At 36.6% G+C, this 26,859-nt stretch overlaps 2 protein-coding genes across 4 annotated transcripts; one reads left to right on the plus strand and one right to left on the minus strand.

The window, feature by feature from the left end:
* Positions 1 to 7,959, plus strand: TRAPPC6B (trafficking protein particle complex subunit 6B). Its single transcript, XM_007438093.4, has 6 exons — positions 1 to 274; positions 1,335 to 1,402; positions 2,812 to 2,929; positions 4,216 to 4,299; positions 6,875 to 6,968; positions 7,676 to 7,959. The coding sequence occupies exons 1-6, from the start codon at positions 179 to 181 to the stop codon at positions 7,705 to 7,707; spliced, it is 492 nt and encodes a 163-aa protein (XP_007438155.1). The 5' UTR covers positions 1 to 178; the 3' UTR covers positions 7,708 to 7,959.
* Positions 7,499 to 20,618, minus strand: GEMIN2 (gem nuclear organelle associated protein 2). 3 transcript variants are annotated; one of them, XM_088145352.1, is made up of 10 exons: positions 20,365 to 20,618; positions 19,190 to 19,262; positions 16,347 to 16,436; positions 14,607 to 14,666; positions 14,254 to 14,367; positions 13,337 to 13,381; positions 11,962 to 12,030; positions 10,864 to 10,974; positions 10,345 to 10,403; positions 7,499 to 9,649 (listed from the first exon to the last, which is right to left on the minus strand). In XM_088145352.1, exons 1-10 carry the CDS (start codon positions 20,604 to 20,606, stop codon positions 9,610 to 9,612), a joined length of 903 nt encoding a protein of 300 aa, XP_088001478.1. In that variant the 5' UTR covers positions 20,607 to 20,618; the 3' UTR covers positions 7,499 to 9,609. The 3 variants fall into 3 exon arrangements, with proteins under 3 accessions (XP_088001478.1, XP_088001477.1, XP_025028881.1); XM_088145351.1 differs by having other exon boundaries at positions 19,178 to 19,262; positions 20,365 to 20,607; XM_025173113.2 differs by lacking the exon at positions 20,365 to 20,618 and adding an exon at positions 20,016 to 20,256 and having other exon boundaries at positions 19,178 to 19,262.
* Between the last annotated feature and the right edge of the window lie 6,241 nt (positions 20,619 to 26,859).

The raw sequence follows: 26,859 nt of genomic DNA on the forward strand, positions 1-26,859 counted from the left end.
GTGACTAATCGAGGCCGGAACGTCCAGGAGCTCCGCCCCGACGCCGCTGCCGCCGGTTGCCTTGGTGCGCCCCCTCGGGTCTTAACAAGAGGTCCGGAGGTTGGTTTGCACTGCACCGCGGAGGGCCGGAGGGCGGCCGGGGGCTTTTGGTCTTTTCTCTGGGTGGGAGCCACCCGGCATGAACAAGTCGGAGATGGCGGACGAAGCTCTCTTCCTCTTGTTACACAACGAAATGGTGTCCGGACTGTACCGCGCTGCCGAGCAAGGCGATGGGGTGAGTGCGAGTTTCTAGGCAGGAGCCCGACACTTCTCGCGTGTAGGGAAAAGAGGCGAGCCTTCGGAGCCCTTCGGTTTGAGAACAGCTCCTCCAACTCATTTTTCTTAGAGCCAAGTGGGCGCTTCCAATTTCGAAACGGCTGTTCAGCCTGAGTCGGTGGTGGCACCTCTTTGGGGACCGAACGGTGGCCCTGCCCGGGGTTTCTTACGGGCTTCAGGGGCTGATCAGATTGCTTAGACATCGTGCTCGGGGTGCGGGCTCGGAGGTCATTTTGGACAAATCCGACCGGGGCGGGGGTAGCGTTGAATTCGTACGTTTCTCTTCCTGTTATTGGCTCTGGGTGACAAGAAATGGTAGTAGAAGGGAGGATTTGAAGGGAACAGAAATTATTTGTTGTCACTTATTTTAGCCTAAGAAATAGTCTGGTTCTTTTTTTAATTAATGTAGAACCTTACTTTTCTAATGGTAAATGTATGGCTTTATTTTACCGACCTGATTACTTATTTCCGAAGTTTTTTTTCCTTTTATGCACCATGCTTGCCTTTTTTTCTTTTTTCTTTTTTCTTTTTTCTTTTCTTTCATAGGATAGATTCTGTCACTTGAATGACAGAAACTGCCCATTTGGAGGAGTTGTAAATTGGTACTCTTGTCACATCCTGTGGGATGGCTACAGGAGAGGCAAAGCCTGACAGTTGGCTTCTCATGAAGGTCCTGTTTCCCTTCCTGGTGGAATTGACCTTGATATTCAATGAAGTGGCTTTGGGTACCTCCTGCTGCCCATCTTATTAACAGTTGGCAGCCTTTCAAATGCCACATGATTGTGGTTTTGCTACAACAGACTAACAACTGTCCCTTATTAGCACAATAAAAGGGTAGTACATGCATGTTTGATTGTCTCAGACCTACTGTTCTTCCATGGCAAGTGTCACAGTAGATTACATTTTGATTGTACTTTAAAACATATGAAGTAAGAGAGAACTGAAAGTAGAAAATTTAAAAGCCATAAAAAAAATAAACTATTTACAACTGCTACAAGCTTCTCTTTTTGTAATTACAGGAAAATGGGCGTTGTATTACAAAATTGGAAAACATGGGATTTAGAGTAGGACAAGGATTAATAGAAAGGTGAGTGAAATGTTTACTTTCTCTTTTGACAATTTTCTTTCTTGTAGAATGGGGTTGTGAAATCTGTGATGCCAGGGCCAAATGCAGTTTCCCCGACCCCCTTTTTTCAGTTCCTAGAACACCCTTGGACTATCTTTGTTAAAAACTGTTTTTATCTATTTGGGATGAGAAATAGCTGAAGCTGTAGCATAGTATCTAAAATAGGTATATTACAGTAAGACTAAACTTTTCTGTGCCCTTGTTAGTATCACCCACTTTGTGGTCCTCAGTGCCCTGAAAATATTAAGCATGGCCATTAGCCATGCCCCCCCTATTTTAAAGTACTTCACCAGGGTTACTAATATTCTTCTAAGACCGCATACACATTCAGTCCATCTTATGAGGATAAAGAATGTTGCTTGTTCTAAAGCAAGCTTTTCCACATGTGTTGGACAACATGTCCTCCCGCCATTCCCAGCCAGCACAGCTGTTAGTGGGTCTCAGGTTTGGGAAAGTTGCACTACACACAAGTAGTATAAGAAAACGTTAGGGGTTAGAAATATTGATTATCAGTAGCTGGAGTGAATGTTTATAATGGTTGTGCAGTACTGAACTGTTTCATCTGTAAGAAAATACATTGATTTATGTCTGGTGGGTTTTTAATTGTCAAATTTTCATTGCGCACATGTTACAATATACTCTTTTATTAATTTTTGAAAGAGAAAATGCAGGGATTCAAAAGTGGTAAAACACTAAGGCTAGATCTTATATTGCCAGTTAGAAAGAAATTGATTTGCGTTGGAGAAATTTAGGGAATTTCTATTCTTATATACTTTCTCTTAATTCCATATTTTAACTTTTTGGGTAATCTCTCATTGCTCTTACTATAGTCCTATGTACATTTTTCCAACCAGATTTCTTTTGTCTTTAGAAATATAACATATTTTTTCATTCATACTGTACTATATATTCAAATACTTAACAGTATTTTTATCAATGTAGTGTAGAAGACCTAAGTTATTATATTTTTATAATTGTCAAAGAAATAAATAAAAAATGAAAAATAGCGTGCACTGCTGCAATTTAACTTTAAGAGAGAAAGTTGGCAAATAGTATGCAAAAAGTTAACTGCATATTTTATGAATTATGATATTTATAACTTAGTGGATGCAATAGCAAAGAAGCTGCCATTTTTTTCAATGTAGCCCACCGAGCCCTCTATATTCTGCATGCAAAGTATATGTTCAGCCACAGGTGTAGCCCTTCAGCCATCTCCTGTTATAAAATCAGTTGGTGTGTTTTAGGTTTGAGTGGGTTGTGCATACTTTTCTTTTAGCTTTCTGACCTAATGTTTCACTTACAGCTAAGTGTTGATATTACCTATGTGAAGATGATCAAGCGCTGCTGCTATTTGGGTTGCTTTTTCTCAGGTTCACCAAAGATACTGCCAGATTCAAAGATGAATTAGATATAATGAAGTTTATCTGCAAAGATTTTTGGACTACTGTATTCAAAAAACAAATCGATAATCTCAGGACCAATCATCAGGTACTCTGTAGAACACGCAGTCAAACTATGTTCCATTGCTATGGTATGCTGTTCCTTTTCAGACATTTGAATTCAGTGCATAAATGTTGGCTAGGTATATGGATGTCATAAATGAGAGCAACATGTACATAGGGCTCAAGTTATTTTTCTGTTTTAATTAACAATAGGAATGCAATTATTTTTCTCCTTGATGAGTGTCAGCAGTATTTCTAGTCTTGAATAATATTTTGCCTATACTTTCATTGAAGTTTTAAAAACATTAATAAAAACTTATAGTGAAAGTTGCTTTGAATATAAAAATGAATCCTAGCTTGGGTAATACGACACTTACTATAGTCAGTTTGATCATCATAAGGGTAAGCTGATGATACATTACACAGCATAATCCACTGTCTTCTTTATGTACTCTTTACTTATTTAATTAATTAATTAATTAATTAATGTATATGCTGCCCATCTCCCCCCGAGGGTGACTCTGGGCGGCTTACAATTAATTTTTTTCTTAAAATATGCGCATTTCCTATATATTCCTCTGAAAGACCTAGGAAGTATTCCAATTCTGCTAAATGTATGTATATGCATATTATATCACTTGATATTCTGCTAAATGTCTGAGTTCACTAACCCCGCCGCCATAAAACATTGTTTTGAAAATGTAAGTGATATGGAGACCCTTTTTGTCTTTCTAGTCATGATAGTAAATTCAAAAACGCAAATTACTGCTTCATTTGGCACAAGTAAATCTCAATTTGCATGTATAAATTACTGCTCTGTGTGTGTGTATGTGTGTGTGTATTTCTTGTTTGATTACTAGTGTCCTTTCTACCTCTTTATTACCTCTTCTTTTTTTCCACCCCTACTCCAGATTGGGCCATTCCTAACCTTTAGCTATCTTCTACTACTCTTAAGACATTAAAAAGTTTTTTTTAAACTCTTGTCTCTTTCTTTAGTCACTCACTTGATTCTCCCATACTTTTTGGAACATGAGTCCAGTGGGACTCAAAAAACCCGTGACAGCTAGGCACTGACTGATTAATTTTTAAAGCTTGAAAACTGATTCTAAGTTGATTGAGGGTAAGAGGGCTATATTTGCAGTAGTAAAATTGCTAATGCATCCCTAATGAAAAATGTAAAAACTCTGATTTAGCTATATATGGGCAATCTTAACAAATTCTATTGATACATGGATCATCTTTCTAAGAAATGTTTGTGTGTGACATTAAAAGGAGTAGCAGGATATAAATGTATTAAATAAAATTTAAAGTGGAAAATGTTCATTTCTGCAGGGTATCTACGTACTTCAGGATAACAAATTTCGTCTTTTGACTCAAATGTCTGCAGGAAAGCAATATTTGGAACATGCCCCTAAGGTATGTGTTTTATATCATATTGAAAGTAGCTTTAAAATGTCAATTCTTTAATGGATTGTCATTAAGCCCAATGTCTCTCTATATATGTGTAGGGAGGCAATATGAAATTGTGGTTTCCTGCTCCCTCCCTTTCTCTCTATGTGCAAAGGTTGCATATTATGTACATTATGCTGGTCCTTTTATGGATGCTGTGTTGATTTGTCTGAACATATGAGGAGCTAAGACCTGGTAAAGTGACGAACTGTGCAGGGCCTGCCAATCTTTCCTTCTTCATATCCAACTGAGGGAGAGTTCTGTTTTTACTCAAAGGGATGTGACTAGAAATCTCTCCAGACTTTGCTATTGAATGTGACGAAATCTAAAAGCAAGACATGGGGACATATGTGGGAAAGACACAGGATGTGGTGCCAGCACGTAGACTCCAATAATTCTACCTGGTTTAAGCTGTTATTCTTTCAGATGAACCTTTGAACAGTATAATCACCATACTGTTTTTTAATTTGTGTGACTGTTATGTGGAATTTGGAAGAAAAATATTGGATGGGAAATGTGTCTATAAAGCATCTGATCAATTAAGTGTATTCTAGCTATTAGACATGCATCCTTGTACTCATGCCAGTATTATAAGACAAAAGAGATTTTTGCTTATAGTCCTTTATCTCTCCTTTTTCTTTGGAACTGCATTCAACCTATTTTGAAAAGGCTATTTAACTGCTAATTTTATGCTTATCTTGTTATTGAGAAAGAGCCAAATTGTCTTTGCAGTACTGTATGGGATTCTTTAAACATGTATAACTGGTATGCTGACTCCATGTCCTGAACAGCCTGGCTATTGTTTTCCCTGTTCTGGTAACCTTTAAGGTGGACTATAGTATTATTATTTGTTTTGTTTAGAAAATGTATATGGCCACCCAACTCACACATAGTGACTCCAGGTAGCTTACAAAGTAAAATCCCCAAACAAAAACCCATCAACACCCACCCCCCGCAGTGGCCAAAAACACATTCAACATAACCTTTTGATTGGCTCCTTTTCAGCTTAAATTACATGCATTTACGATGGCTAAGTATGTAGCCTTCTGCATGTGGTAGTTGGTTGCAAATTGGACATGAGCTGGAAGTGTGATATGGCTGCAAAAAAGTTGAATGTAATTTTACATTGTATCAACAGAAAGTATAATTTCCAAATCACAGGAACTAATCTACTCCATTCAACATCAGACTCCAGTTTGAGTACTATTCTGGGCACTGTACTTCAAAAAGGATTCAGAGAAATTAGAAGGACAACAAAGATAATTAGGGGATTACAAATTAAGATATATAAAGATAGATAGGAGTATTGTTGAGCTCTGAAAAAAGATGATAATGGTTACATAGAAAGTGAAGGCAGTTCTTATTTGTTGCAGAATTGAGGGCACGGAATAAAGGATTTAAGTTACACAAAGCAAAGTCTGGTTGAATTTTATAGAAAAACCCTTCACAACAGTAAAAATAATGAAATCCATTACCCAAAGAGGTAGAGAGCTTGTGTTCATTGGATGTGCTCAAGTGAAGGCTAAATAGCCATTTGTATGGAATGCTTTTGGATTCATGTACTGTATAGGGGATTGGATTTGATGGCCTAAACCAGTGGTTCTCAACCAGGGCCCTAGGATATTTTAAGGCGGCTACTGGTAAAAAACATGTAACGGAGGGCCATGGCATATGCTGAGGGAGCCACAGAAAAGCAAAGTGTATTATACTGCAAATTGTCTTGTTGATGCCAGAAAGTGTACCAGTTACTGTACCGTGTCCATACCTGGTAATGAGACCTGGACAGGGGGGCCACGGGAGAAAAACCAGGTCGGAAGGGGGCCATAGGTGAAAAAAGGTTGAGAAACACTGACCTAAACAATCCCTTCTGAGTGTATTGTCGAAGGCTTTCACGGCCGGCATACGATGGCTGGTGTGGGTCTTCCGGGCTGTGTGGCCGTGGTCTTGAAGTCCACGGCCACACTTCAAGACCACTTCAAGACCACGGCCACACAGCCCGGAAGACCCACACCAGCAATCCCTTCTGACTCTGTCATCCTGTGATTCTTAGAAAATGTCTTCCAAACTGTAAGATTTTGGAGATCTCTGCCCATGGAGTACTTTGAGTGGAAAAAGCCCATTTTTGCAAAGCTTCATTTGTAGTATAACTTCCATTAGAACTTGGGCAGAAAGGGCAAAATGTGCATTTCAGAAATGGATCAAGATCCAAGCCTTTCCATTTTCTGTATGTTCCACACACGCCGCCCCCCACTTACTGTTATGGGAGAAAAACTATGCTAGCCCTATAATAATATACTTTATTTCCCTTCTAATGGAAATAATGATAAAAATATTTTTAAACAAAGTCTGAAAAAGGAGCAAATAATATTAAAAGTGCCCCTCTCTACCTTTTACCTCATTGAGCCATTAATGGTTTGAAATTTGATGCAAGCTTCTTCCTTTTCAGGCCACAGAAATAAGTTTGTACTTCCTCAGTATGAGTTGTATAAATTATTTAGATTAGAGTTTTATTGTGTATGTTCTGGCTTGATATATCTTGCAGTATTTGGCATTTACATGTGGACTAATTAGAGGCGCTTTATCAAATTTGGGAATAAAGAGTATTGTGACAGCTGAAGTTTCAACAATGCCTGCATGTAAGTATGCATTGTATTAGCAAAATGCGATAACTCTGCTCTCTTTTCTGTTTAATACATAAGATAGTAAGTGAAATTACAAAACAGTTGCTTTTAAAATACTGGTGCTAGAACAGAAAACTATACTGTACCTTAATGGCTAAGAAATAACATGAGTTGGCAGTAATGTCCATTTAGAATTGTCAAGCTGAACAGAACATCTGCTTCAATTCACAGATCTTTCCTAAACATCATGAAGACTGCTTTTTCTCTACATGTCATACAAAGCCAGATATTTTTGCAGCACTAGAAATGGAGTAGCTGTTTGTTCTCTACTCTCTCGCACAATTCAATTAAGACAGTTTCTCTGTTTGATAACCGTATCAAATAATAATGTTAATATTATCTACTATTAATAAATATTATTATAATATTAATAGAGTAATAGAGGGCTTTTTGAATAAACATGCGCTGAATTATATTCAAATTTAGATAGAAAAAAATTGGGATTTTCAGAATGTGAAAGTAATCAATCGAGGAGGAAACAGAGATTGTAGTCCAATACTTTATTTACTCCCAGATAAATTCTACTCATCAAGGAAGTGAATAAATTGCATTTTAAATATACTTCAAAATGCTTGAAACTGAACATGACTAGAATTTTTTGAAGTACATAAAGTTGTTTCTGATAAAATGAATATCCTTTAACAATTTTTTTTTGTTTGCAGGTAAATTTCAAGTGATGATACAGAAGATGTAACATATTAAATTCATTTTCTTGCTTTGTAAAATGGCAAAATGAACTGTATTTTATTTATAACCACATGAAGCTATCCTGTGTTGTATTATGTGTCAGCTTTGCCAAATATATTAGTTTTCCAGATGTGATCGCCATTCTTCATAGGTTTGCTGGTAGATTTTTAATTATGTTCAATTTGTGTGCCCATGAATATGAATTTTACATGTTTGTAAGGATGAATAGAATATCCTAAATAAATGCTATGCTCTAGTATCTGGTTAATTCTACACAATTTTAATTTTGCAATGTTGAAGTGATTCAGGGCCATGGAACTAAAAGAATGTTATAGTGGGGAAAAAAAAGGATGCACTTACTTATCTAGCTGAAAGTTTAAATAATTACATAAAGAATTTTAATCTAACGATTAGGCTTGAACTGGGCAGTTATTGTTCCAAATCATATTTAATGTGTAGATGTGTGAAGTGTTGTCTGCTAGCTATTTATGTAATACATTTCAGTCTTATCCATTGTTAGCTTTCATATTTCTATTATGTACTGGATTTTCTTTATAAAGTTGAGACTTAAAACAGGGACTTAGAATTAATGGATTGGTTTTGACATGTTGGAACAGTGAAGTGGCTGCAGGGTAGCCCCCAAGCTGCCAGTGGGCAGGCATGAGTTCTGAAGTCTTGCCCATCGAATTGAAACTGATAGTACATGGAGACTGATAACTATAGGAAGGTAGAATAATCAGAGGCCTTATATTCAAGAAGTAACCTTTTGCTCATAGCCAAATACATCCCTCAGAAACAGATGTGTAGACATTAATCTGGTTTGGCTAAGTTTGACATAATGGTCAGAATCTAGTTTAAATGTTGACAACAGAGGAATATGCTTTATCTGTTTTTATCATCATATGAAAAAAGTTCTTGCAGTGTTTCTGAACAAGCAGTAGTTAACAGTAAGGAAGGTATGAATCATTCCAGCTAGGTATAAACAATGTTTAATGCAATTGTTTCTAAAGATCAGTAGAAGAGAATATATGTAGCTCAGGGTTGAACTGTGGAGTCCTTGGTGCTCTCTGATGTTACCTAGTTGGGTAATGAAACATCTGCAAGTAAACAACCAAGCTTAGAGAGCACTAAGGACTCCACCTAGATCAGTGTTTGCCCCAATTCCATATATAGAACTAGTATTTGCTTTTATCAATCTACTATTCAAAGGAAATTCACATTGTTTTAAAGTCTACAGCATAGGCCAGCTTGGTATCAAATATGACTGGTTTTACTATATCTAATGAAGGGTCATAGCAGATGGGAACACCTGGGTGAATGTTGCTGGTCTCAGAAAAGTTAAGCAGGATTGGACCTTGTTAATACTTGAATGGGAGACCACTAGGAAATCCCAGAGCTGTAGGTTTGACTAGAAAGTCAAGAAACATCCTGAAGAAAAGTAACAGCAAACTATTTCCATAGTGTTTCCAAGAAAACATGAATGCATTGACTGAAATAGCTCAGTATTTTAAAGCCTCCACGTTCACTCTTAATGTTTTTGAAAATTTTATTGCTCAACATAAATAGCCTTTTTTATTGGTCTGCTTTAGTTCTGTTGGGCTTTAATAAGATATAAGCCTACTGCTTCATTGTGTAGTACCTTGAATAAGGAGACATACATAGTTTGTATGTAGATCTCACATCAGCTGAATTATGGGCAAATAAATGTATAAGAAAATATTTTATTAATCTCTTCACTTGCTAAAATTAGTTTGTTTGCAAATGTACGACACCATATCCAGTAAGGTCACATTGGAACATGTGGCATGTTCACTCTTCATACTTCAATCATAAAGGTGCTGACTGCCAGCAGGGGTGTCCTGCCTGAGAACGAGTGGTATCTTGTGCGTGTATAGTTTCCAGATGCTTATCAGGATGCCTCATCAGCTAGGTCATGTTGGTCAAAATACCTGTTAGATGGGAAAAAAAAATACATGGATGTTGTAAATATCATTAAGAAGAGATTCAGACAAGACTTAAATGTATCAAACAAAGGTGGTACTTTCACTACACAGCTTGTCTAAATTTCCATTTAGCTGAACATTTATGTAGTATGAGAATTATACTATTTTAACTACCTCTTCAGATGCCTTTCAATCAATTTAATCCAGTACACCCTGAATTGAACTTTTGCATGGAATTATACAGCATGTGACTTGAGGCCTAGCATTTGAAGCTAAGACAGCATGGAGAGACCTTATAAAAGAGGTTGTAATCATTATTGAATTTCATTGTGCAATTTTAAGCCCTCTCCTCTTTAAAATACACTCATGAAAAGAAATCAGACTGTATGGTCACTAATGAATGAGGAGACATGAGAAGGGCTGAGGCAAAATCAGAGAAAGAGAAATTATATGGCTATATGCTAGTTCTTGCCAATGCATACTGTAATATTCTGTAATATAACCTAGTAACAGCTGATTACTGCCTTTTAAATGTCCAGAAAGAAACAGAATATATAATTGAGTAAAAATACAAGCTACTGTTGCAGAATAATGCTCATATAAGTAATGATGCAGACTCTTGAGGATAATGGTGGAGAGATTCAGATTTTATTTTCCTTAAATAAATTTAGGAATTTAGTAGTTAAAATCATTTGCCATACCTTCCAACCAAACAAATTAACAAGTTTAGAGCAGACACTTTTTCGTCATTCTTGTTCTCCTGCATTGGAAGGAAGAAAAGCATTAATGAAGTTTGTTTCACCAAATTTCAAGCAATTGCTTTTTCTCAACAGCTGTTATGAATTTCCAACAAATTACAATGGATTTTGGCAATAGTCTGTGATAGACAGCACTTGTCTAATTGATATATTTATAGCTCAATATACTATTGATAGCACAATAGTCTGTGATTGATATACTTCTAGAAAACACTGAACTATCTCTTTTATATATTCATTGAATTCATCAAAGACTAAACAGTAACGTATCATGTCAACCTTTTGAACATTCAGTATAGTAACAGCTATTGCCCTTTTCTCATGTTTTGAATTATCATTCTGAAACATCAAAGAAACAAGATTAACAAAAAGGTACATGTTTCAGAGAAATGAAGGCTTCAAACTAATACCATGATTAGATCTTCTAGTATTCCCCTGCAATAGTCAACTAGTTCCGCTTACCTCCAGCACCCTCACTTCAGAGCACTGCCTAGCCAGTTGTCGAATTAGAGAATGAGCTTCTGGTAATAAAGGTTTCTCCAGACAGGCTAACAAAGCATAAAGCCATCTGCCCTAGAGAAATTTTAAGAAATTGCAATGAGAATTTAAAAATAAAATCTTCCTTGCATTGATTCTTTTTCATGGACACATCCATGTCAGTTTCTTGGCAACAATGCAGAAATGGTTTGCCTTGTCACCTTCTGGGACTTTTTTTTTAGTCTTGTCTACAGATGTGGGATTTCCTAGTGGTCCCTGCTTCAAGTAGGAATTAGGTTCAGTCTGTTATTACAGTATTTAAATGAGAATTTAAGAAACCGCTAAATTTCACTTAAAGTGAAAAAAGATTTGTTTATCAACATGTATTTGATCCCATGGTGATAAGACCATAGATAAATGGGCATAAACCCATATTCCTTAGGCCAAAATCAGTTAATGCAGATAATTAACAAAGCTTCTAGATGAAGGACTACCAGTCTTTTCAGAATCTGGGTATCACTGCACAAGGCCTGTACACATTTAAAAAAATCTAAGGCAATAACTGGGTTTATAAAACTTTGTGTGAGAATGGCAAATTGTTTACAGATTTCACATGAGAACTCTGAAATTTTGTATTTGGTAGTTCAAAAGATTTAATGAGAAGGGTTGCGGGGAACCATTTCAGGGTGCAGTGGGTGCTGACTTGCTATTCTTTTTATAGAGTCTTGTGCACAATGATGTGAACTGTAGGCATTAAAATCCATCTTCAGTGATATAACAAATAGATTTAAAATTTAGTTTTAGAGTATAACCACCATTTTAGGTTTTTATACAGCTATGGCATACACAGAATCTATATAAAAGGAATATAAATACTAAGAACTGAAGGCAATTTGAAATACTAAAAGAGCAATACAAAAACATTTGTTTTAGAGGGACATGTCCTTTTTATAGCTCTACTAAATGCAAGGCAAGTACTAATGTTGACATTTCCAAAATAAAAGAAAATATTAGATATGCTTAATTTCCTTCAATTTAATTAAAGCGGGATAATGCCTCTTACAACATAAAACTGCAAGTTACCAGTTCTGGAGTAAATTCTTTCTCCACAAGCCAGTTTGTCAGGTATTCCAAGACACTGGTCACTGTTGCCTTTTAGGACAGAGAAACAGCTGTTAAAGTTTTACATAGTGGTTGCTTCTTCCCTAGTGCATTACTAGGGAAGATTTATAATTAGGTGTTTTATACAAATGCTAGACGAATTCAACAAATGACTAACTAGTACCAAAAAGTAATATTTTACAATCTTATGAAATAGTTGCTAAAACAGCTTGTCCTAAAAAGTATGCAAGAAAATATAATGAAAATACATAATATAACCTTTATATATTCAAGCCAATTAAAGATCCAAGGGGACTACAGAAAAAAAAATACAGAACTGCTCAGAGAGCTCTCAAAATCCATTATTTGGACTCCTATTAATGCACTGTTTTGTTTGTACCTTTTTCAGTAACTCTGTCTCTTTTCTGGTGAACATTATTGGATTCTTTGTGTTATGGACTCTTTTTTTTTCTATTGACAGCAAATTGGAAAATCGTTTTGTTGCGTGAAAGGTATTCGTGTAAACTTATATAAAAATGGAAATAACTGTATGCGTGCCACTAGCTGCTTCTGAAAAGAGGCGCTATTAGGATAGGAGACTTCCATGACATGAGGCAGGCCTGAGGCTAGAAAACACTGCTTCTCCATCATAGAACCTATGTTACAGGACAGCCTCTTTTCAGCAGTTAGACTGGCCCCCTCAGTGAGAACTTCCTGGAAGTTTTAAAGACAAAACTTACTTGGAGAACCTTTAAGAAATGACTGTTTGCCATCTGTAATTAGATGTTATTTATTTGTTGTTAGCTATTATACTGTTGGCTTGTTCTTATGGTGTACTGATTTTTGTTATTGTGTAAAATTTTATTGTATTTTAATTTGTTGTCAGCTGCCATGAGTTTAGAAAATTCAGTGGCATACACGTTAAAACAATCAGTCAAGAAATACTTAAATAAGTGACAGTATAGCTATAAAGAGCTGGCTATCAGCCATGAGCAAGGCAATTCTATTATTTACTGAACTCTGAAATTCCTGATCCCTTGTTAGTTGCAGCCTAGCCGATCAAAAAGGGAAATGAAGAATTTTTTTGCATTTCTCCATCTTTTCTGGGCCTTTTAAAAATACTTTCCTCTCATTACAAAACAATCTAGATCTAATATTTGCTTAAATTTATCACTACTTTAAGGCTGAGAGAGAACCTTTAGAGTTCTTCAGATCCTAAGCAATACATCTCTATTTGGGATTATCCAAGTTCAGGATTTTCAAGCAAACTATGGAGGCAGGTAGGAAAAAAAGGCAGAGTTGGATTCGTCCCACCAAGACCAAATGGAAATGGAAACACACAATAAAAGCAAAGTACCTGATTCATTCTGCTAACAATGCTCAGTAATGGGGGAAAGCCAATCTGGAAGAAAAGACAACAGAGTATGTTGGATTTTTAGAAATGGTTGGAAAACGAAATACTTAAAATTAATTTTAGATCTGAAGACTAGCATGTTATTGCCATTTCTTTAGGAAAGACTGTTTAGATATTTCTAACTTTTAGAGCTTTGTTAAAAACAAAATGTAGTTAAGATCCAGAGATACATGCAACAATCACCATTTGCTTCTTTTGAAGCTGAAGAAATTTCCAAAAGAGTTCCTAATATTTATTTATATAAAAATTATATCCTGTCTTTCTAATGTATATGCATGACTACGTGCCCAACTATTAAAATCAGTACATAATTAAACTCATTTGAAAGAGAAATACAAAGAATGCAATCTTCAGTACAATAATGTTACCCTTCTTTGTAATAGCTTTCTAAAAGGAACAGGCAGAGAAAGCAGATAATATGTTTTGGTAAGGCTATACACTAAGTATGGAGTGAATGCTGTCCTAAAAAGGAATGCCTTGATCAATTGCAGAATGGCCAAGAGGGTCCCAGGCTTACTTGGGTTCCCAGGATAGTGAGCTACATAGTTTGAAGTGTGGTCACTGAGAAGACCTTTTGCCTAACCCTACTAAATGTGCCTCTACTATCACTGGAACATATATGATATTAGTCTCTGAAGATTTTTTGTACTTAATATATAAAATAAATATTCCAGGTATATGCAGCAGCAGAACAGATTCTTTCTATGTTCTGTTGGACAAAGAGACTATATTGTTGATATTTATGGATGGTTATCATATGTACAAACTTCATACATATATCAGAACATGCATACAAACTCTGGATCATAATATGGCTATTTAAAGGTGGTATAATCATTTAGGCGAGATTTAACATTCACCTGCACATAATCAATTCCTGGATTTTCATCACTGGAGATTTGATCTGTTATCTCTAAATATAACTTTTCACCTAAGCAGAATTTTTTCCAACCTTCTTCATCATCTGATCTCGGCTGAAGAAATGAAAAAAATTAGGTTATTTTTTCTATTTAATGAACTGATTATGTTGCAAAATATTTGCAAAAAATATTTTCCTCTATTCAAGGTTCTCTACCCTTTATTTTTAATTTAAAATAGTTAGGGCAACATAGTGTAACTCAGGAGCAAAATAAAAAAGAAAGATCTTTATTAATGGCTATTAATAGCATACATGTAAATTGATAGCATGCTGGAAATATTACATTTTACTCACCATTGTTACATTGCTGTCCAAATGCTGTGCTTTCCAGTGATTTCTGTGCTTGTTCACACTCTGAAATATAAACTTTTGATCAATTAAAAGGCCCTCCTAATTGACAATTACTTTTAACATATACTTGCAGGTGGCAGATACAGTAAAAATGGTATTCTTACATATAACAAATAGCTCTTCTAAGATTATGCTTGCTGAACTATTCATTTGGATTCATAAAAATTCACTTCTCCTTCAGAGTGGCTATTCTTAGCTCTATGTAAATTTATGGAGATTTAATTAATTCCTTAGTTTATACAATCAATTAAATTTAAACCAGATTACAATCCTATTATTAAATCCATTTTACACCACTTCCTATAAAAAAGTATCTCAAAGAGCTTCTCTCCCCAATGTTGTTTAGTACCTATATGAAGCCAATGGAAGAATTCATTTGGCAGCTTAAGAGTGCAATATCATCAATATGCAGATGACAGTCAATTTTATATTGCTATTCAGGCTCAGCTGGGGATGCTATCAAAGTCATCCTGGTGTCTAGAGGCTTTTGGTGTGTGAATGAGATGAAACAGACTTAAGGTAAATCCTAGCAAGTTGGAGTTACTTGTCCATTGCTGGTCTCTGTTAGTTCTGGTGCTGTCTCTTGATGAGGTGGCAGGATCCCCTGAGAGAGCAGCTCCTCTCAGATTCAAGGCTCCTGCTGGAAAGGCAGCTGGAGTCCATGGCCAGGAGGATCTTTGCCCAGTTCTGGCTGTTGCACCCACCAGTCTTTCCTGGAGTGGGAAGACCTGGCTGCAGTGACTCATGCCATTATCACCACAAGGTTAGACTTCTGCAATATACTCTCATAGTCTTGCCCCAACAGATTTAGCAGGTCCATTCTATTAAATAAGTTATTTTGTTGGATCCAGAAGTCATGCCTTCTCTGTTGTAGTTCCTGCCCTGTCGAAAGGCATCCCTCTGGAGGTCCAGATGGCCCCGACCCTGTTAACTTCGCATGGCACTAAAGACCTGGCTGTTTCCCCTGGTGTTTGGGCCAGGAGGCTGAGTTCTGCTGGCTGCTGTTGTTTTTACTGTAAATTGGTACTGGGTTTGGGGAGTTTGTTTACATGTATTATTTGGACTGTTATTTTAACTGTTTCAGCTCTTTATACCAGGCCCCCAAACTCTTCAGCTCATCGACCCCTCCATGAAGTTTCAGGTTGTTCATCGATCCCCAAGCATTTATTACATGAAAATAATTTAATAAGTACTACTTTAACTAATAGTACTATAAATAACAACAATAATGGATAGTCCTATTGACCCTTGGGGGTTGATACTGATCACTTTGGTGAACCCCACTATACACTATCCAGTGTCACTGCTGTTGTACACACTGTATAAATAAATAACATTATTTCATTTCAGAATGTGCTTTATAATTGACATTTAAGCCTTCAAAGTGGAGTATTAGTACTACTAGTAGTACTATTAGTACTATTTTTATTACATATGCACTTATATGTAAATGCAGCACAAGACCGAATTTTCCCATAGTATTACATCTGCGAGGTAGATTTGGCTGGGAGGCACCCAGTAAGTTCTATGCCTTGGGAATTCTCACTGACAGCGAACAGCTATAGTAGTAAAATGCCATCTTCCTAAAAAAGGGAACTATGGTTGCAAAGACCAGAATCAGCACCATCATGAGAAACACTCCACATAAAATCACAGAATTTGTGTATTTGTATGCACTGTTACCTGGCGAATGGCTGAAAAATGAGCCACTTGTTGCTGCTGCCATTTCAGAGTTGGAGAGTATCCTTCAGGAGCAGGTTGACACCCTGAAAGCTAAAAAAATACAGGCAATATAAAGAGAACATTAAGAATGTCATGTTATCCGTATTCTGTATGCACAAAGATGGAAAAAAACAGAACTACCCACAATGGAGGACTGGACTGTGAAGATGACAGAATTAGCAGAAATGGCAACATTGACCTGTTTGATCAAGGACAAAACAATAAGTACTTTTCTAAAAGACTGGACATTTTGTTGAAAATGGATAAAAATGACTTGATGATTTCTGGATTTGCTGACTGAAAAGGGCTGAATATGGGAAGAAGTGAATTATACAATGTAACCTTTTTTAAAAAATAACTTTATTACATTTCAAAACAGAAACAGTAAAAACTAACAAAAACTAATGTTAAAGAAAGAAAATAAGGGGAAAAAAAGGAAAATGAGAAAAAAAGAATGACCAAGGTCAAAAGTGCAAAAAAACAAAGAAAAGGAAAGATAAAGAAAAAAAAAAAAGAATTGACTTCTGGCCCTTCTCACAACAGATATAAATAACAGTATCAATCTCTTGCTCTAAGTTTACAACATAACTTTCATTAGTACTATAAATCCATACTATTTCTAATAATCAAATCCATGCAACATAATTTCATTTTTTTCTGTTTCCCACAGAAAGTCCAAAAAAGGTTTCCAATTAACATTAAAATTACACAATGTCTTTTCTTAAATCAAACATCAATTTCACCATCTCAGCCAACTCTATCAGCTTCATCATCCATTCTTCCATTTTAGGTAATGTCATATCCTTCCACCCTTGTACATATAAAAACCTTACTGCTGTAAGAACAAAATTCCATGAATTTAATGATAGATGTATTTTAACCTTAGTCAAAAATAAATCTTTTTTTATAATCCAACTTATTTTCCCTAAAAAAAAAAGCAAATGAAATCTCTCCCCCTTTATACAGATCCTTAAAACCTTGTCACTTCAATCCTGGTCCCAAAAAAATCCCATTAACAACTACAAAAACCTCCACATATATATTAACCATAATCAAATAAATTCACTGTGTAAACCTTCTATTTACTTTTAAAAAGCTTAATCTTTAATCCTTTCAAACAATGTCCCACAAGTTGATTCCTCATCATTCTCTCATCTTCTCCCAGAAACAGGCCCAGTAATTTCTCTTTGTCTCTTCCCAGTAACAGCCTCTCCGATTCAACATTCCTTTTGCAAATCCAAGAAAATCTTTCCAAGTCACTCTTCTTTTCCATTATTTATATGTCACCTTTGATCATTGTGACATCAGTTGGTTTCATTTGTAAATCTGTTCTGGCATCCTTTTCCATATCACTCTTATCCTTTGGCATTTTTAAATCCATTTTCAAATCCATCTTTGTTCATACCAACTTCATAATCCAGCATTTTTTGAAACTCTAAATCCACATTCAAATCAGTCTCTACCTCCATTTCAAAATTAACCATCTTGTCCAATCTTTCCTCTCTCTTTTTTTCAAAGGACTTGAATTTAGCTCCTAATTCATCAAACATTCATTTGAGTAAACTTAAAGAAGTTGTTTTATCTTCTAACGGCTGCTCCAAAGGGCCTCTTCTAGCCATTTTTATTCCCCAAAGCAAGCAACTGTAGGTACTATGTAAGTGAAAGTAAGCAGACAGTTCACACCCTCTAGTGCCTTTCGCACTGTAATTGCAGGCACGCACCAGCAAAAAGAGCTCAAATTACTATCTTCTTCTGTTCTGAAAATCCAGCCAATCAACAAGCATATCACAGAAAAAAAAAAATCCCATAGAAAAATCAAATGCATTAATACAGATGGAGTTTCATAAAATTAAACTTTCATCAAATAAATCTTCCCCTTTCATCATAAGTAATTTTTGTGTCTTTTTTCTTATTCTCCTTATCTTCCAGCTTTTTGCGAATTGTTCAAATTACAATAAAAGTCTCATTCTTCTTTTAAAGTTTTAGTCCCAGAAATTATGAAAAAACACCAAGAGAATTACTTATCCGTTGCAAAGGATGGTCTCTCTTATGTTGAAAAATAGTTATATTTCAAGTGATTTAGAAATGGGGTTTGGCCAGCTCTAGTGTCCATATTTAGGCTGTACCACAGCTGTGAATGAAGATGGATCCCCTGCCTCCCAGCCGCTCACTCACAAGCTGTTCGCAGAAGCTTCTGTTTCTGCAATTGGCTTACGAGGAACGGCCGTCCCAGAGACTGAGTGGGTTGATTTTTCTCTTCCTCCTTAATCTGGAGCAAGTTGGGCAGCCAGTGCTTGCTGCCAGCCTCCAATCCAGCTGCAGTGCTGTCTCCCCTCTCATGGAGATGACTAAGCCGCCATTGTGCCCACCGGAAGTTGTCAATTATGTGATATAACCTTGATGGGGGAGGAGTGATAATAAGTAAGTTTGTAACTGCTGTAAAGATCGGAAGTTGCTTCTTTAAATATTTATTTTCTTTCTCTTATTTACTGCACTCTTTTTTAATCTTTTTTCTTTATTCTGTTTTCTATATTTTTTCTATGTTTATCTTTTCTGTTTAAAAATTTCAAGTAAAAATTATAATAATAATAAAAGAATGTCATGTTATTCAATTTTAACAGCCACTTTTTCAAGTTCCATTTTGCAGGACTAGACACTATGCAGATGGATAGTATAAAGCGTTTAATTTTAAAGTTGGCAATGTTTTAACAGTACTGTACTGATGACGTCCAATCGTGAGAAGGGTCCCTGTATTTCATTATACTTATAATAATGATTTTAAAAAAACCTACTGAAATATTTACAGTCTGCTTCTTTTTCAGTTTCTTGGGGTCAATCTGGGCCACAACCACATCAGGACATTTTGCAGCTTCAATCCTACAAAATAAAAACGTTCAAAATTTCAAATGCTTTTTAATTTCTAATCAAGCTTAATTTAGGAATTAATGAAAGAATTAAGCTTGGAAGAGCCTTAAAAATAATTCCAGCTTTATCTGATCATCAGTCTGGGTTTGTCAAAATAAGACAAAGTGGGTGGGTTTGTTACATATCTAAAGGCTACATTCCATCTGATGGATTACAGTTTGAACAAAACTAGGCTACATGATGTATTCCTTCAAATCTTGTCATAATGAATTTAGTTTTTAAATTAATTTAGATTCATGGCACAATGCAGAAATGTATCAGGCATCTTTCATTCCATTTAATCCAGGACTGCAGATCACTTAATCCAGTGTTGTCCAAACTTGGCCACTTTAAGAGGAGTGGACTTCAACTCCCAGAATTCCCCAGCCAGCCATGGGTGCTGGCTGGGGAATTCTGGGAGTTGAAGTCCACTCATCTTAAAGTGGCCAAGTTTGGACAACACTGACTTAATCATACCAGGTCTGCATGCCTTATTTATCATTTGGAGAGGAGGTGACAACCAATATTACTAAAGTTAAAAACAAAATGTCAAAATCCAGAGGAATCAGTATGAAAAGGATAGAATGGACTCAAAGCCACATTTCATTATTAGCCCACCTTAAATTCAGGCAGGAAATCCCACCCCCAGAAAAACAAACCCCATACTGCATTATCATATCAAGACTATACACAGGCGAACATGTGAAATACCCTGTCAGGTCCTACCAGAACCGTTCATCTTTATGGAAGACATGCTTGGCGCATTTACCCCTAACCAAGCCGCTAAAGGCGGGGGCAACCATAAATATTAGCGTCCGCTTAAGTAGCGCCGAAAAAATTAGGGCGCCTTCAATCCGCTAAATCCTCAATCGCTAGCTATCTTTGCGGGCCGCGCGAACCGGGCCTGTTCCTGCTAGACCCCACCGCACGGAGGAAAACAGCACGGTCTCTCCGGCCGGCGCCAGTCCCGGGCCGACCCCGTCCAAATTCGCCCTATCACCAAGCGCAGCCGCAGCCCCACCACGCCTCCCTCCTCCTTCCATGGCGGGCGCCACCACCCGACCAGCTTACTTACTGGACCCGCTTTAAGTATTCTTGGGGAGTTCGGGGGGGCACCGTGGGGTCGAAGTCTTCCGTGAGGTCGCAGTCCTCTACAGGTAAGAGGCGGGGCATCAACTCCTCCACCGCCGACTCCATCGAAGCGCGCCGCAGCCTCACCCCGCACCGGCAACGGGCGTGCGCGGAAACACCGACGCTCCTGGCGGCGCCACGGTTGCGCCTGGCGAGTTGAACCCGACCGAGTGCGCACGCGCACATCCTTCGCTCGGCCGAGCGGCTGAATAGGGGAATTGCTGGTTTGCTTTCCTTTCACTTCGTCCCCCGTTTCGGAATCGAGAACTCGGTGCGGCGTTTTATTTTGTCTCTGGAGACTTTTCTGTTTGCAGTTCTAGACCTGACAGCTTGGATTTATTCAGGGAAGCTTGTGTAAAGGAATTACATTCATACAGTCTTATCAGGGCTTTAGTTTGTGAGAAGGCAGGGAGAAGTGAGGGCCTCAAACGAACCATGTTTGCTAGGGGAGAGCGCTGTGCACCATGGGGCAGCCTTGGGGGGACGGCAGGAGGGAGGATGGGCAGAAGGCACACTCGCACCAGAGTGGAGAGGGGCGGCAGGAGGGAGGAAAGACTGCAGGCAAGAGGCACGTTCGCACCAGAGTGAAGAGAAACGGCAGGGGGCGGCTGTCGGGTCAAGTGGGGATTGGAATGTGTATTGCGCTGATTGGATTCGGAAAGTGGAATGTCTGCGGTTTTGCGGTTAATTAGCGGTGCTCCGGGGCGGTAAAAAAGGTGAGATTGTGAGCCAAGCCCTCGTAGGAGGGGGAGGACAGATAGGGGGTATAAAAACCTGTCAGACCTTGCTTCGGGGTTCCTCCATTGCTGCGGGAGGGACCCACCTTTGCAAACGTGCCCAATAAAAACTTCTGTCTACTGGATAACCGAACCCGTGTCTGTCGTTTTCTGACAAGTTGGTCCCTGAATATATTCAATCACCTTACAAAAGCCAGCCCCAAATTTAAATTTAATTAACATTTGTTTTAAAAATCGTAGTTACAGAGAATCAAAGGCTTTAAATAATATCTAAAGAACACATGGCTAATGTAGATTTATTAATTTTACTAATGTGTATAATATTTAATAATTGCCTGATAGGGGTAGATATATTTTGATTTGGAATGAAGCTGGAATGATCCATATGAATAATTTTACCTATAATCACTTTTAACTGGTTAGCTGACAGTTTAATGTACATTTTATAATCTGCGAGAAGTGAAATGGGCCTATAAGATGCCAAATCCTGGGAATTTTTACCCGATTTAAGGATCAAAATGATCTTAGACTGTTTCCAAGATTCTGGTAAAGGTTTCCCTTGGTGCAAAATATTGCATAAAAATAGAAATTCAGGTATTAAGATCTCTTTAAATTCTTTATAAAATTCCTCTGACAATTTATCAGGGCAAGGAGATTTTCAATTTTGAATAGTATTGAAGACTTAAGTAATTTCTGAAATAGAAAAAGATTCCATAAATTGTGTATCTTATGGAGCCAATTCTGGGAATGTTAATCTATTTAAATATTAATTTTTATTGATGATGGATTATTTGAAGAATATTATTGTTGAAAAAAAGTTTGAATTGTTCACTTATACCTTTGGTTTTGGTCACAATTTGACCATTGCCATTTTTAATTGCACTAATACATTTTTCTCCTTAGCTTTTTTCAATTTGTTTGCTAGTATTCTAGAATTTTTATTATCATGTTTGTAGGATCTTTGCTTGGCAAAAATCATCTGAGATTTTTATCTGTCTCCAAGTCATCCAGCTCTCTCCTTTAATTTGCTATCTGTTTGTAAATACTATCTGATCGAGTTCTGTTATAGTTTGCTAATAAATTGTTAATTTCTAAATAAAGCTAACTTGCCTTTTGTGCTGATGATTAAAATGATTTAAAAAATCATGCTTATCTGGTTTATACACTCTCCTCTTAATATTGCCTTCATAGCATCCTGTCTTGTTCTTACTGATGTTTCATTTGTATGATTTCCTTGAAAAAAGTTTCTCAAAGTTTGAGTTAGTCTTTGCCTTGTTGCTACATTGTATAGTATTATAGGATGAAATGCCAATTATAAGTAAATGGAACAATCTCTTCTAATTTAAGAGTAATAGTCACTGGAGCATGATCTGATATAAGTATTGGTGCAATTTTAACTTGTTGCAGAAAATTTGAAAAAGTTTCAGATATCCATATATAGTGTATCCTAGAATGAGCTATATGCCTATTTGAATAAAATGTATGTACTTTTGTTGCTGGGTTCATAATTATCCATGTATCTATGAGTCCAAGACTATGCATTAAGGCTTGAAATCTCTTATACATTCCAATCTGAGGTTTTAATGCATCAATATAGAAGTCCCCTCCTATTATAAAATTATCTGTATTACTTTTTTTACTATTCATAATCTTTTGTAACCAATCTGACCCTGATTAGGAACATAAATAGATGCTAAATAATATCAAATTCCCCTTCTCTCTCTCTCTACCTTCCCTATCCTTAGAATCTTTTGAACCCTGAAATTTATGCCAGCTTTGAGAATAGCTACTCCCCTTAGATCCTTGTGCAAAAAACCGTTTATCAAAATACCTATCATTCAGCCTATTTGTTGTGTTTCTAGTAACATAACCACGAGGTTTAAATGATTTGACATAATTAACAATCCTTTGCCTCATAATAGGATCTCCCAGACCTCTAACATTTAAAGAAATAATTTACATTGTTCTCCCATTGCCTACATTACCTAAAGAGAAGTTTTTTAGAACTTCTCTAATTTCTCTATGCAGTTAAGATTATCTCACATCCAGAAAATCGTTGAAAGCTTATTTCTCACAAAATCTATCAATAAGTTGCTTGATATTATAAAGAGCATGTATAACATTGTGTTCTATTAGTGTTCTATTCCCTGCATTAATACCCTTCTCCCCTTCTCCCTCCCCACTTTGAAAATCACTGTCCTCCCTTATCTCTCCCCCAACCCATCCCCACACTGTCCTCCATATCCAACCTCCCTACCCCCCCAAACCCACTTAGATTGATAGCAAAAAAATCACAGAGGATCCTTTAAGGATCCTCTTCAGGGTTTAAGGGTGTGTGTGACCTAGCGAGATTCCTTCTCCCCCTCACCAGCCAATGAATTTATTTACTATTACTACTATTTACAATGAATTCCCAAATTTAATTACCATAGTTTCTTAGCCATAGTTTTACCTACATTATTATTTTACTCTTACTCAACTCCCTCCCTTTCCCCCTTCCTCTAAACCTAAAAATTAAAAAAGAGTAATATAGTCAATATAATTTCTTTTACTCCACAGCTCGATGCAGCGTGTGATGGAAGGCATGAGTGGGGAGGATTCTGGAGTGGAGCTTCAAGGTTACAGGGAGGGGGAAGAGAGATTCCAAGCATCTCCTCAGCCCCCAGCTGGACTGTGAAAGTAAGGAGGAAGAGACTGGCCCCTCCCTAAGGGCTTGATGGTTATAGTTGCTCTTGTTGGGGACTTAGAGGTAGTCTGGCGAGATTCTATTGGCTGCTAGCTAATAAAGAAGCTGAGCTGATCTCCGGACTGTCTTGTGTGATTCTTGGGACACAGCGTTACCTAATCTTCAGTTTGTGGTTGAGCCTGCTTTCCACAGTTCCAAGGACAAGTCATGGATTGCTTCCTTCATCCCTTGTTACAGAGCTCTGCCAACATGTTGTGCATCTCAGTCAAAGTAGAAATAACTTTTCGTCCTTGTGACATAAAAACAATTAACTTTAAAGGGAATCCCCTCTTGTGTCAAATCCCATTCTGCATAAGTTTTTCTGTCAGTGGTTTGAATCCTTTTCTTTGCTGCAAAGTAGCTATGTTGATATCTTGGAAGAATATTCTCTCACTGTCCCATTTAATCTCTTCCAGTTCAAGTGATTTTCTTATAATTTTATCTTTTATATTTGAATTTACAAATCTGACCAAAATGTCTCTAGGTTTCTATACATTCCTAGGAGAGTAAAACTGGTGAGCACATTCAATATCTTTATCCGTTAAGTTCAAATCAAAGCTCAGGTCGTTAATTTTAGAGATAAGTCATCAGATTGGTTGTTTCAGTTTTCTCTGATACTCCTTTGATCCGTAAGTTATTTCTCCTGCTATGATCCTGTAAATCAGCCAACTCAATCTTTATTTCAGAAATACTCTTTTGAGCTTTGCCTATCTCTAAAGTATTGTTTGTAGTCATATCATAAGCTTTACTGGCTACCTGAGCTATATACTTCTCTTTTAACTCCTCTAATAACATATATTGATCAGGATTATTATGGTTTGGCTAAAATGAAATCTTTCAGAGAACATAATCTTTATAAACTAAAAAGTTTTCATAGTAATAGGGAACCTTTCAATAAAAATCAAATTGAGCAATAAATAAGTGATAAGCTACCACGGTTCTTTTGGTATCAACTCAAATTTCTTTTGGGCAATAGAAGCATTACAGCTTCAGCAACATGGCCCTATACCAACTTCGAGAATTTAATGCTTCATAATTTAGAACAACCAAAAGGAACAAAAAGGTTTTTTTTTCATTTCTGGTGGTCAGACGATAAAGTTATATCCTTTTGGCATAAAATCTTTGGGGAGATAAGTACTATCACTAATCAAGGAATTGAATGCTCCCCAGAGTTAGGCTTACCGCATTTATTTACAGGACCAAACCATAAGCTTAAAAATAAAGAACTTATTATCTTAATAGCCAAAATAATAATTGTGCACCATTGGAAAACTCTAGATAACCTAACAATTGAGTTGTGGCTTAACAAAGCCTCTTCAACTGTTACATTAGAAAAAAAATCACTAATGAGACGTAAGAGTCAGGAATCACAATTTTATCAAATTTGGATGGATTTTATGATTTATCTCAATAGCAATAGACAATAATCTGGTATACTTTATATATATGGCAAATTTTCATATGTACAGTACCTGTCTCTTTATTCACATTGCAGTAGATCTCTTTTGTAATTTCTGTAGTTTCTCTTTTTTGTTTTTTCCCCTCTATATGTATCTTGGATTTATGTTAATGTAATTACCTGATATTGTTTGTTAAAAAACGAATAAAAATTTATTTTAAAAAATAGCAATGCCTGTCAGCACCCTGGCGGACATTTTGCAACCCATACGTAGTATGCTTCTATGAATGGTATGAAAGAAATACATTGAGAAGGCTTGGTCATATGGAGAGAAAGAATGAGTGTTGATAAGAAAACCCATATATGAAGGAAGTGTGAATAGGCCGAGAGGAAAGAGAAGGCTGAGAAATTGTGTTTGAATGGAGTTGATGAGATCCTCAAAATGAAAGAGGTGAAGAGTTTAAAGAACAAAAGGCAGTATATGAATATTGGGGAAGCAAAGATGGTTTGCAATGATAGAAAGTTATAGAGAGGTATAGTGAATGGTGTTGGTGTAAGCTAGTTTTAGTTATAGTTCCTTTTCATATCTGATACCTTTTATACTTTGGCTTACTTTTTTTGTGTGTTCTGCATAACATTGCTTACTTTAAAAGGGAATGGTGGGAGTGGTATGGATATAAGAACACATGTACATGGCTAGTAGCAGGGGTAAGAGCCAATTTGATTTAACAGCAGTGACTGTTTTGTTGGTAGAATGACTAAACTGGATATTAAACCTATATTAGAATTGCTTATATTAATTATTTCATTCTGTAAAAAACTGACCACTCAAGGCAGGTTTGTAAAGAACTGTTTATTCAGAGTCTATTTTAGAAACATGTTTCACTGCTATGCATTTTATTTAAAAAAAACTTTATAAAAATACAGCTATATACACATTAGCGTTCTCCATGCCTGCTTACCTGGGGAAAGCTTCTACGTTAGTAATACCATTCAGTAGACTTTCACCTTTAGAAAAAACGTTAAGCTGTGCACTTTAACAAAGTGCATCAAGTTCACATTAAAATTTTAACATCAAGTATCATCTCTACTGTAGATCTAAAACATGATCAAAATGATCTTAGAGATAATAAGGGGGAGGTTATATTCATCACGACAGATGCTGAATCAAGGCTGGTGAAGCTGTGGTCTTCTAGTTGTTGCTGAACTACAACTCCCAGCAACCTTTAAGAAGCACGGCCAACTTTAAAGGAAGTTAGGAGGTGCGCTACAGGAACAGCTGAAGGGCCACAGCTTTCCCAATTCCATACAAAATAGTACAGAAGACTTAATTAAAACAGCAACAATGTTATTTTGTATTGCACAATTCATAACTAGAATAATTGGTCTTAAATTTAAAAAGCCAATATAATAAACATATTTTTTATTATTTTGGCTCCCCCGAGTGTCATTGGAAGGAGTCTGCTTGCAAGCCCAGCTCCACTTATTTAAAAATTTAAAGTTTTCAGAATTTAACCACATAATTTATTCAAATCTGACAACAATATGTGCATTTGTTTTGTTCTCATAAATAAAGTG

The sequence above is a fragment of the Python bivittatus genome, unplaced genomic scaffold (assembly GCF_059951505.1).
Source record: "Python bivittatus isolate LINGU-HERP-01145 unplaced genomic scaffold, Pbiv_v1 ctg000480_np1212, whole genome shotgun sequence".
NCBI lineage: Eukaryota > Metazoa > Chordata > Lepidosauria > Squamata > Pythonidae > Python > Python bivittatus.